The 12,200-nt window shown below is 45.5% G+C and overlaps 1 protein-coding gene across 1 annotated transcript in view; it reads left to right on the forward strand.

The window, feature by feature from the left end:
- The window catches only part of esyt1a (extended synaptotagmin-like protein 1a), a 141,847-nt gene that overhangs the window by 111,287 nt on the left and 18,360 nt on the right, over positions 1–12,200 (forward strand). The window contains exons 14-24 of the mRNA XM_070869601.1: positions 908–979; positions 1,588–1,674; positions 2,606–2,755; positions 4,708–4,905; positions 6,026–6,202; positions 6,568–6,650; positions 7,779–7,827; positions 8,723–8,812; positions 9,455–9,550; positions 9,967–10,038; positions 11,800–11,886. Coding sequence (XP_070725702.1) covers positions 908–979; positions 1,588–1,674; positions 2,606–2,755; positions 4,708–4,905; positions 6,026–6,202; positions 6,568–6,650; positions 7,779–7,827; positions 8,723–8,812; positions 9,455–9,550; positions 9,967–10,038; positions 11,800–11,886 — 1,161 coding nt within the window. The remainder of the gene's footprint in view (positions 1–907; positions 980–1,587; positions 1,675–2,605; positions 2,756–4,707; positions 4,906–6,025; positions 6,203–6,567; positions 6,651–7,778; positions 7,828–8,722; positions 8,813–9,454; positions 9,551–9,966; positions 10,039–11,799; positions 11,887–12,200) is intronic.

Consider the following 12,200-nt stretch of genomic DNA (forward strand, 5'->3'; position numbering starts at 1 on the left):
CTGCCAGGCGAGACCCTCTTGGTGAAGGGGTCCACCTTGCTGGATGGTTTATTAGGACAGATGGTGTGAGTGCAATAAAAGGTAATCAGAGGCAGAGTGACGAGATATTCATCCTGCACCCAATGTCTGTCTTATCTGTGATTCGGCAGTTGGAGTTTTTAAATACATCTGTCTCGTCCATGGAGCTGGAGTCGAGCCCTCGGCTGTGCTGAACCCTTACCACCTACACAAGGAAATCAGCCAATCATCATCAAATGATAGATTATTGATTCCCAAACTTATTTCACCATTTTCTGTTTTACTTCCCTTTCTCCGTCTGTCTCGAGCTCCTATGTGTGTGTGTTGCTGGTTTGTCTGTCCATCTCTCTCCTTTTCTCTCATCTGTCTCTCTTGCTCTGACTTTCTTTGGCCCCAATTGTAACTGAGGATCAATTTTCGGTGGGTGCGTTTTGGTGTCAGTCCAAACAGAAATGAGGCCCGGGGTATTTTAACTCATGGGTCTCATTAAATGCCACTGGCCAACTTCCTGCCCACTGAGACCAGGCAAGTGGTGGGACCAGCTACCGGGCCATCCCATAGGGTTCCTGTGATCAGGAGGGGCCAAGATCATGCAGGGGAGGCTGGAACATCATTGGGACCTGACATACAAATGTTAAAAAGGACCCTGTTAGCTTTGGGCAGGTGTCCTTGCTGCCTGCTTACTAAACAGTTGAGATTCGCGGCATGTCCGCTCCTGGCAGCTCCAGGGCGGGCAAGGAACCTGGGAAATTTTAATTGCACACAATTTTTCCATCCCCTCTCTTTCTTTCTGCTCATCGCTGTCTCTCTTTCTGTTTCTCTCTCGGGTCCTATATCCACCTCCAGTAGTTGCTGTTTCACTAACGCTTATTTTTCTTTTTGTCCACAGCTAAAGCATGGGACCAGGGAGCCAAATCCTCTGGTACAGGCTTCATTATTGGACAAAACCTTCGAGAGCAGGGTACGAATGGGCACTGTCAGGTCCATTACTTCAGATGAATAGAGTACAATGTAAAATGGAGCAGGGCAGAACCGCCAGCATGTGCTCCACGACTGCCCCTTTCACAACTCCCTGGGGATCATCGGTCCCTCACACAGAGTTTGCTTCCCTTTCAGATTATCTGCTGCCCTCATTTACATTACAGTTCACAACAGATACTCCCCAGCCCACAAAAGCAAAATACTGCGGATGCTGGAATCTGAAATAAAACCAGAAAATGTGGCAAATCTCAGCGGGTCAGGCAGCATCTGTGGAGAGAGAAACTGAGTTAACATTTCAGGTCGATGACCAGTCCTGGCCAAGGGTCATTGACCTGAAACGTTAACTTGTTTCTCTCCACAGATGCTGCCTGACCCGCTGAGTATTTCCAGATACTTCCCCAGTATGGCTTACAGTCCATGCATACACTTACGCGGTAAAATACCGGGGTATGTAGATACATCTCAGAATGACGTCATCTCCTCAGATATTTCACATTGCCATTTTCAGTTATAGCTTTTAAACTGATAAACCAAGTTGACAGGGTTCTGCCACGCCGAAATGTCACATTCTTGTCTCTTCCCACACAGACTGTGTATAACACAAACGCCCCAGTCTGGGAGGACGCCTTTACCTTCTTTGTTCAGAATCCGAATCAACAAGACCTCGATATACAGGTACCTTTCTTAACTTTTCCAGAGGGACACGTGACCAAAGCAGTTTTATGAGTTAACTGTAACTTAGCAACGAACTGGGTTTTCCCCAAATATTTTATCCTGGCAGAAAGTTTAAATGGTTTCTAACACTTTTTCTTTCTCCAAAGAACTCTTTGGTTTGGGGTTTGCATTTTCTGTGGGTATCATGGTGAGCTACATCGCTGTGGGGAAATGGAACACTTTCCCACTTTTCTGGTCAACAACAACTTGCATTTATACAATGCATTTAACCTATTGAAACGTCCCTTGGCAGCTGAAGGCACGGCCACCAATGGTGGAGCGATTAAAATTGTGCATGTGCAAGGGCAGATAGATATATTAAATGAAAGCGATTTTGGAGAGAGAGTAGGAGAAACAGGGTTGTGAGACTGTGGAACGCACTACTGGAGTTAGTGATTGAAGCAAAGACCATGGCCTGGAATTTCCTTGGAGCTTCTCCTGTTCCACTGCCATTATCCAAGTTGCTGGAGAAATCCTGTTTATGTAAACCAGTTTCCTTGACTAGTGGAGTGGGAACCGCTCCGAGGAAACTCCAGGCCAATTTCAATATTTAATAGGTTAGATGGGTTGTTTAAGGAAAGGGAGATAAAGGGATATGGGAACTGTCTGCGAGGAGGATAAACACCAACATGGACTGGTGGGGCCGAATGGCCTGTTTCTGTGTTGTCATTTTTATGTAACTCTACATAATGGACAGGATGTTAAGATCTAAAAACATTCTTAAAGCAACATTACTAATATACAGTATAGTACAAGAAGGGAGAAAAATAATTGAAAATGCGATAGATAAAATTAGAAGGGAAGCGGAGGAGGGTTAAAAGCTACATAAATGTTAATTACAAATCCACAGTTTTAGTGTTTCTGTTAAATCTGTTAATACTTTTTCTTCTAGGTTAAGGATGATGACCGTGAGTTGAGTCTGGGGACGCTCTCCCTGCCTCTGTCACAGTTACTGAGGAGCCCAGCTATGAGCTTTGACCAGTGGTTCCCACTAGAACATTCTGGGCGCAACAGCCAGATTTATCTGAAAATCTTAATGCGGGTGAGTGAAAGATCAACAGGTCAGAGATTTTGGACCTTTTTTTAAAGACCTCCTACTGCCTGGAACTGACACCAGGGACAATCAGGCCGCCTGACTACAGAATTCAGGGAGAAGACCCAGGAGATGGATCATTGGGGTACATCATTGTTTTCACTGCCTGGACAGTAATCTGGTGCTCGCCCATTATAGAACCTGCCTGACTCTCATCATACTGAACACAATAGAATGAAAATCAGGCAGGTTCTTTAAAAGGTGGAGGATCCGCTCCATTAGATTACTGCCCAGGCGATGAAGGTGAAAATCAACCCCTTTATGTTGCGACGTGATCGGTGCTGGGGCCCCAGCTGTTTGCAGTCTATATTAGTGACTTGGAGGAGGGGACCGAGTGTAGCGTAGCCAAGTTTGCCGACGATACAAAGATGGGAGGAAGGGCAATGTGCGAGGAGAACACAGGGGATCTGCGGGGGGACGTGGACAGGCTCGGGGACGTGGACAGACTCGGTGAGTGGGCGGGGATTTGGCGGATGGAGTATGGTGTTGGAGGATGTGGGGTCATGCACTTTGGCGGAGAAGGTCAGAGAGCAGGTTGTTGTTTGGATGGAGAGAGATTGCAGTGTGGCGGGACCTGGGGGTACTTGTGCATGAAACACGGGGGGTTGGTATGCAGGTACAGCAAGTGATCAGGAGGGCCGGTGAAGTCTTGGCCTTTGTTGCAAAGGGGGTGGAGTGTAGAAGCAGGGAAGTCTTGCTACATTGGTGGGGCCACACCTGGAGTGCTGCGTGCAGTTTTGATTTCCGTATTTACGGAGGGGGTGGGTGTACTTGCTTTGGAGACGGTTCGGAGCGGGTTCACAGGGTTGATTCCAGAGATGGGGGGTTGACTTATGGGGAGAGGTTGAGTGGGTTGGGCCTCTACTCATTGCAGTTCGGAGGAATGAGGGGTGATCTTATCGAAACATGGGATTATGAGAGGGCTTGGCGGGGTGGATGCAGAGAGGATGTTTCCACTGGTGGGGGAGACTTGGGCTAGGGGGCATAATCTTAGGGTGGGAGGCAGCCCATTTGGGGCTGGGGTGGGGAGAAGTTTCTTCTCTCGGAGGGTTGTGGATTTGTGGGATTCGATGCCTCGGGGAGCTATGGAAGCTGGGTCATTGAATAGGTTTAAGACAGAAATAGACAGTTTCTTAAAAGATAAGGGGTTATGGGGAGCGGGCAGGGAAATGGAGCTGAGTCCATGATCGGATCAGCCATGATCTTATTAAATGGCGGAGCAGGTTCGAGGGGCCGTATGGCCTACTCCTGCTCCTATTTCTTATGTTCTTATGTTTAGCTCACTGGCTCTCTCTAGTGGCTTGGCCAAGAATGAAAACTCACCATGCGAGCAATGAAAGACATGAAGCTGCACCCCAACACGCTGCTCAGCTTTTTTTCTTTCTTTCCATTTTTGGTGTTTCTTTTTCAGTTTCTCACTTTCCCTCTGTCTCTTCTCCCTTGGACTTCAGGCCATTATTCAGTCTGTTTTGTAACTGTTTAAGTAACCGCTCAAAGTGAAATTCTTTTGGTATATTGGCAGATTTCAACCTTAAAGTGACTGGTATTGCTTTCTGGGCAGTGTTTCTGGGCACGTTACCTATTGTACAAATAAAACATCCAGCTCGAATACATCCTACAACCACAGCAGAAAGGCTGTCATTTTAAACCCATAGTGGCTTAATGGCTAAAAATGACATTATATGGCCGGATTATGGGATGTCAGGTTGCACCAGCACCCCATCAATGGTCTCTTTAAACACAGTGAGTGAAAGAGCAAACTTTCTCAATCACTGGATCCTCTTAAATGCTGTACGTGAATCACTTGTTCTTTCTGAGGTTTTAAAAGAAAGCAGACTAAATCGAATGTTACACTGCTCCCCTGCTTTCTTTTTACATGGCTGTGTTTGTTTCATTGGTAGGTTCTGATTCCTGATGCGGTTGATCTGGAGAAGATTCCTAGAACTCGGAAATCCACACTGGAAAAAATGCAGGGATCAGCCAAGTCTGACAAGATCAATGCGACTGCAGCCAAGTTGGTGGAGGCTACAGGAATGGCGACCCTGATTCAAGCTCCCTTGCCAACTGAAAGCAGCGCCCCCAGCAGTGTGGGGACTGAGGTACTTGCTCAATTACTTGGCCGTTTTACATTTCCACATGTGTAAGGATTCTCTATTCCAGTTGGTATATTTCAGGCTGATAGTTGATGAAATACTTCATCTATGGCAACAGGATTTGACAAGAGTGCTTGGCTGGTTAGTGATTGATTTTGAATTATAGGGCAACACTTGGGTCAAGGCCATCAAATTTAAAATGGTGCCATTGCAGGTGCCCCAGTAGCTCTAGCGAGAGTGCACCGGATGCCTTCTGGAAGACCCAAGTTGGGCCACATTTAGAGGAGCATTGATTCAAACTCCCATTTGAAAGACTTGAACTGGACTCTCAATTCAGCTGCCCTGTTCAGAGCAGATTCAGTGATTCCCAGCCAACCCAGTGCAAGGATTGAGTTGCAGTAGCTGTGGGTAACTTGGCTACAGGTAGCAGTGCCTTGCATATAAATCCACTTCCTGTACCAAAAACAGAACAGGGCTGATATCAATCCTGGCGATGTGTGTGATCTATTCAATGGGAGAGTTTTTAAGACCAGGCCATAGCGGGATGGATTACTGGGATGGATTGATTGCGGGATTGAGCAGAAAAGAGTTCATATAAAAACTATGAGTAATGTAATTTGTGCAAGAGAATACAGAATGTACCATGCTGTTTGAAGATGCTTACCTTTGAAGTTAGACAGGAAGCAAAACTGTCAGAATTTGAAGAATCCAACTACTTTGGAGATTTACTTCAAACAATTTTTTTTGCTGACATCCAATTCAATTTTGTAATGCTGTCAAGAGCTTTTTATATGAAACTGAGTGATGAAAAAGTGCACTTATTTAACAAATAATTGTTGGGAAAAAAATGAAGATTCTGAAGTGTGTATATAGGACTAGTGAAACACAATTTTCTGGTCATTATTTTCTAAACTAGGAACTGTGGAAGAGCAAAGAGATTTGGGAATCCAAGTTCACAAATATTTAAAAGCTAGTAACCGATACAAAAACCAATCAAAAATGGAGTTGAGGTACAGATAAGTCGTGATGTAATTGAATGGTGGAGCAGGTTCAAGGAGTTGAATGGCCGACTCCTGTTCCTATGTTGCTAAAAAGTTGCAGTCATTAACTTTCGGTCTTCTTTCAGGGAGTGATACGGATTCATCTTTTAGAAGCTGAGAACCTAATTGCAAAGGACAACTTCATGAAAGGGATGGTGAAAGGGAAGTCTGATCCCTATGTCAAAGTGCGAGCGGGAGCCCAAAGCTTCCGAAGCAAAACAATTAAAGAAAACCTCAATCCCAAGTGGCATGAGATGTATGAGGTCAGTGTGTTCAGATGATGCAGTTCGAAATCAGTAGGGAATAAAATTAGATCTCTTTACCCTGCAGGACCGTGATGGGTGGGTCTGGGTAACAAGTGGGCTGAGTGAACCTTCATTTTAAAATGTAGTTAAAGTTTATTTTCTTTGCTCTGCCATTCCATGGCTGAGGGGGCAAGTCATTCGTGCAGGGCAGCCACTGTCCCTTCTTTTTCACTCAGCATCCTGGTGTTTATAAAGTGGCAGATTATTTCACACATGGGGGAAAATTTCTGGCCCTGATAGTTCCTCCTACCTGGTGTGGTTTAATCAGTTGCTATGTTCTTCCGAAAGAATGTTCTGACCAGTGGTAACCTCTCTCCTCTTAGGTCATCATAAATCACATTCCAGGTCAGGAACTGGAGTTTGAGCTCTTTGATAAGGACATAGACAAGGATGATTTCCTCGGAAGGTATGTCGATCCGTCAGGAAATTCAGAAAGTTTCATCCAATGTTAACAAAGCTTTAGAACAATGAAGCTGCCCTTCATTTGGAGCTTTGACACTCTGTCGTACCAGGGATTGCTTCCTCAAATGTTTTGGTGAATTTTGTGCTCATCAAGGTGAAGCATGTTTTCTCTGGGGTAAAGAACACATTCCTATTCCAGGCACACAGAATTAGCACCAAACACTCCCAGGGCAGGTACAGCATGGGGTTAGATACAGAGTAAAGCTCCCTCTACACTGTCCCATCAAACACTCCCAGGGCAGGTACAGCACGGGTTAGATACAGAGTAAAGCTCCCTCTACACTGTCCCATCAAAAAGCAAACAAAACACCATAAACTTGTTAGAAACTTAGGAGTTGAAATTGCCCCTTTTTTGCACCCCGTTAGCTTTGGGGGGGGGGAAGAAAGAGAGAGTGAGGGTATCAGTAGTGCCTCGGGCGAAATTGCCGCTGAGATTTTGGAGGCGATTTGTTGGTAGCGCCCCGGGCTGGTGCGCAACAGGTGATGACGTCATTGCCATGTGCGCTGACCCATTAGCGCCCCGCAGGGAATTTGCCCGGGGCGCCATTTTATTTTGTCGCTGACTTTTCGGTCGGCCCAACAATGGCGGCCCTCGCCTCGACCAGGCTTGTCATGCAGCCCGGCACTCCGTTATGGGTGGCGGCCACCAAAGGGCCTGCAGTGTGTGAAGCAGCCCTCCCCTTTAACTGAAGGGGAGAGGCATTGTTGCGCAGGTCAGCGCTACATGGAGCTTCCGCGTAACGCTGACCTCTGCGCCGCTGAACCCAGCGCTGCGCTGACGCCCCGGGAGCGCCCCTCCATCGAGGCAGGGCGCCCGAGACAGCACTCTGGGGGCGGAACTTTCGGCCCGGGCGGTAAAAATCCTGGGCCCAGAAGGTTACCTCCCCCAAATGAGTCGAGGAGCAATTTTGGCCCCTTGGTTTTGAAAGTTCTATGGGTGGTCAGGGTAATCCCACCACACATCTAACAAATCAACCACATTCTAGGAAAATCCGTGTTTAGTTGTATTCACTTGTAATGTTAAAGAATTTCCTTGATGTGTTTGATTTAAATTGTATTCTCTTACACACAGATTGAAGATCAGTTACAAGGACATTATGAAAAGTAATGTTATGGATGAGGTATGGAAATCTAATTAATTCAAATCATATAATGGGACAGATCTTCCTGGCTGCTGCAGCTAGAAGTATTGGATCCCTGGGAGCCTTCCTGATTTTTCATCCATTTAAATTAATAGATAGAAAATCGGGCGGCTCCACTGAACTTCCACATAACTGGAGTTTCTGTTTGGCTGATAGGGAGTGCTCACTCTCTCCCCATTACGACACACCATTCAGATTGGGAAATGTCAAGGATTAGGGAGTTTAACCAGCTAAAACAATGCAGACTACCAGCACAGAGCACGTGTCTAGCCAGGACCATCCTATCCCTTGCAGAGTTATCTGGAAGAGAGTGGGAAGAATCCCAGATGCCAGTTTTCCAGACGTGAAGGCGGTTGAAAATCGCCCCCCTATGGCATGTTACAATGCCAAAACAAACAATTCAGTCCATCCAGTCTGCACCAGTGTTTCTCTCCACATGAGCCATTTAATCTACTCTCACTCTCTAGTTGCTCCTTCCCTTGCTGATGGTGCTGAACTTTGTTTCAAGATCCTGATCATTTTGCAGCTGTTGGTTGAGTTTTGATATTTTACTGTAAGCTCCACAATAAAAAATACAAGCACCCTAGACTTTTGCTCCCAAGTTTATAATTAAGAATAGAGTGTCTAGTTGAGAGCCATTCAGGTGGCAACCCTTTCTAGGTCCAGTCGGCCCAAGGATCATTGTATGTGTGACATTATACAGGCTAGTTACGCGTTAGTTATTAAAGTTAGGGAAAGAAGCAATTATCATAACCATTATGCCACTCAACTATATCAGCCATGATCTTATTGAATAGCGGTGCAGGCTCGAAGGGCTGAATGGCCTGCTCCTGCACCTAATTTCTATATGTTCTTTTTCCTTGTCCACCTGCAGTGGTTCATGCTGAATGATGTCAAATCAGGAAAACTTCATCTCAAGTTGGAATGGTTGCCACCGGGCATGGATTCCGTCATCCTAGACCAGGTGAGATTGGTACCAGTTTTCCTTCTACTTACTGTCCAACATTCTCATTTCTCACATCTTGTCTCTCCAGCTAGAGGATGGTGCACGTGGTACAATGCCTTATGGGCACGATGTAGTGGGGGTGATGCCAGCTGCAGATCTCGAGTTCAAAAATAACTCTGCTCCTGCAGGTTGAGTCTGTTTTATCCTATGCAGCTGGTGGAGGGGAGAACAAATAGTTTTCAATTTTGGAAGCTGAACATCATGCTTTCATGTTTCAAAGTCGAATTAGGAATTGCCATCAACGGGACTGGGCGCTGCTTTAAAATAAATAAATAAATAAATAATTTTGGCAAGTTCTGTAGAATGAGATTGGGATTATAAAATTCCTGCACATTCCTCAATCTGCACCGGGCTCCATAAGTGTTGCTTGTGCGAGTACTTTGTTTTCTGTCGAGTACTTTGTTTTCTGTCAAGTACTAGAGCCAAAATAGGGACACTGACCAGCCAGACTGAAAGGGAGTCAAGATGAAGGATTTTGCATTAACTGGTTTTTATTTTGTTAACGGGAAGTTGTAAAGAAGCTGCTTATCCCTCTCATTTAGTCTAATTTGAGAGCTGGTATTTTACTTTAATGATTTCCCCCAATCCATCTGTTTGCAGGTGCTTCAAGCCAACAGTACCATCTTCACACAGAACGGGATGGAACCATCTGCTGCCATCTTGACCGTCTACCTGGACAGGGCACACGAACTTCCTGTAGGCACCATGTTGATTCTCAATAAAATGCCCATTTCTGTCCCAGTTACAGTTGCTGAAGCTGTTTGCTCCCTGCCGTTGTATGGGCGAGTCTGTAGCTAGGCTTGTTAGAGATATAGTTGGAAATGGCGGTATCTATAATCCAGAAAGGCTCTTGTATCAATTTATACAGGGCAACTAGTCCAATGCCCTGACTGTAGGACTCCAAAACCAAGACCCAACCACTCATCCAAATAGAGTCTGTGCATGTTCGTGTACTATATTCTAATCTTGGCCATTTAAGACAAGTCTTTTCCCAATGACTACAGCATTGTTAATCTATAATATAGAATAAGACCATTAATGAGAGTTTAATTAAGTTGCTAGCTCTTGTTCATTGCTGTGATTCTGACTGTGGATCTTACATGTTCACACAGCTGAAGAAAGGGAAGAAGCTCCCCAGTCCAATGGCTCAGCTCACTGTCAGTCGCACCTCGTTTAAAAGTCAGGTAAGGGACTGATCCTCTCATTGGGTAATTAGCTTTGGGCTTTCAAAATGCACAAATTTCTGGCATCTGAAGAAAATGATGCTCTTTATATAAAAGCTAACCTGTTCCTGAATGAAGGCCACCTCCCACTCCATGGCAATGTGTAACCCTAGACATTGAAGTAGGGTGATTTGTCACTGCAAAATATGCCGAAAATTATTGCTGGTAAAATCAAGCAAATCACATTCTTCAAAAAGCAGGTCCAAGGAGGGACTGAGTGACAAATCAGCCCTCTACTCTGGCTCCGCTGTATTGCAGCCAGTCACATTCTGCAAGCCAGCTCAGCCATCAGAGCAAGCAGCCAGACCAGCACCAAAAATCAAAACTTCCTCAGGTGGGTATTATTGGACAACCTCTTCACCAGCTCACACCACAGCCTGCAGCACAACTTAATATCAACTCTCTGTTCACTTCACAAACCAACATCTACATATGAATGGAGAAGGTGAGAACCACAATAAAGCAGTTTCATTAACAATCTGATAATGAATGAAATCATAACCTCACTCCTCGTCTCGCTGATGTTAGTTCTGCACTAATTAGAACTTAATTTGCAGATTGGTCAGAAAGGCCATAGGAATGGCTGTTAAGGGAAATGAAAATGACACCCATCACACTGATACAGTAGCAGCTGGATTTTGAGATTGGGTTGAGACACATTGATCAGGCTGAGTAAGGGAGCTTTACTCTGTATCTAACCCATGCTGTACCTGTCCTGGGAGTGTTTGATGGCACTCGATGTTCCATTACTGACAATGGAATCCCCACCTTTATGACCAGAAAATTCACCCTCCCCTCCAGAACCTATTTTACAGAGGGCAGAAAGAATACATTTAAAACAAACGTGAACATAAGAACATAAGAAATAGGAGCAGGAGTAGGCCATATGGCCCCTCGATCCTGCTCCGCCATTTAATACGATTATGGTTGATTTGATCATGGACTCAGCTCCACTTCCCTGCCCGCTCTCCATAACCCCTTATGCCCTTTTCGTTTAAGAAACTGTCTATTTCTATCTTACATTTATTCAATGTCCCAGCTTCCACAGCTCTCTGAGGCAGTGAATTCCACAGATCCACAACCCTCTGAGAGAAGAAATTTCTCCTCATCTCAGTTTTAAATGGGTGGCCCCTTATTCTAAGATTATGCCCTCTAGTTCTAGTTTCCACTATCAGTGGAAACATTCTCTCTGCACCCACCTTGTCAAGCCCCCTCATAATCTTAGACGTTTCGATAAGATCACCTCTCATTCTTCTGAATTCCAATGAATAGAGGCCCAACCTACTCAACCTTTCCTCATAAGTCAACCCCCTCATCCCCGGAATCAACCTAGTGAACCTTCTCTGAACTGCCTCCAAAGCAAGTATATCCTTTCGGAAATATGGAAACCAAAACTGCACGCAGTAGTCCAGGTGTGGTCTCACTAATACCCTGTACAACTATAGCAAGACTTCTCTGCTTTTATACTCCAACCCCTTTGCAATAAAGGCCAAGATTCCATTGGCCTTCCTGATCACTTGCTGTACCTGCATATACTATCCTTTTGCGTTTCATGCACAAGTACCTCCAGGTCCCCCTGTACTGCAGCACTTTACAATCTTTCTCCATTTAAATAATAACTTGCTATTTGATAAAATACGTTCCTGATACCCACACTTAATAAACTTTCCCTGTTCTTTGTGCACAACTACAAACTGCTAATGGTGTCCTTTTCATTTACAGGTTATTAATAGCAGAGAACTACCCATTTGGGAGGAGTCGTTTTCATTCCTTGTTGGGAATCCAAATGTAGAACGCCTGGAGGTTCAGGTAAACAGCAAGAATTGTCAAAATGTGAACTGCTATTGTTATTGAAATGCCCCGTCAAACCCGGCTCAGTGTCCCGTCAACCCCGGCTCAGTGCCCCGTCAAACCCAACTCAGTGCCCCGTCAACCCCGGCTCAGTGCCCCGTCAAACCCAACTCAGTGCCCCGTCAACCCCGGCTCAGTGCCCCGTCAACCCCGGCTCAGTGCCCCGTCAAACCCAACTCAGTGCCCCGTCAACCCCGGCTCAGTGCCCCGTCAAACCCAACTCAGTGCCCCGTCAACCCCGGCTCAGTGCCCCGTCAACCCCGGCTCAGTGC

Source organism: Pristiophorus japonicus, chromosome X, assembly GCF_044704955.1.
Source record: "Pristiophorus japonicus isolate sPriJap1 chromosome X, sPriJap1.hap1, whole genome shotgun sequence".
In the NCBI taxonomy this organism is placed as follows: Eukaryota; Metazoa; Chordata; class Chondrichthyes; family Pristiophoridae; genus Pristiophorus; species Pristiophorus japonicus.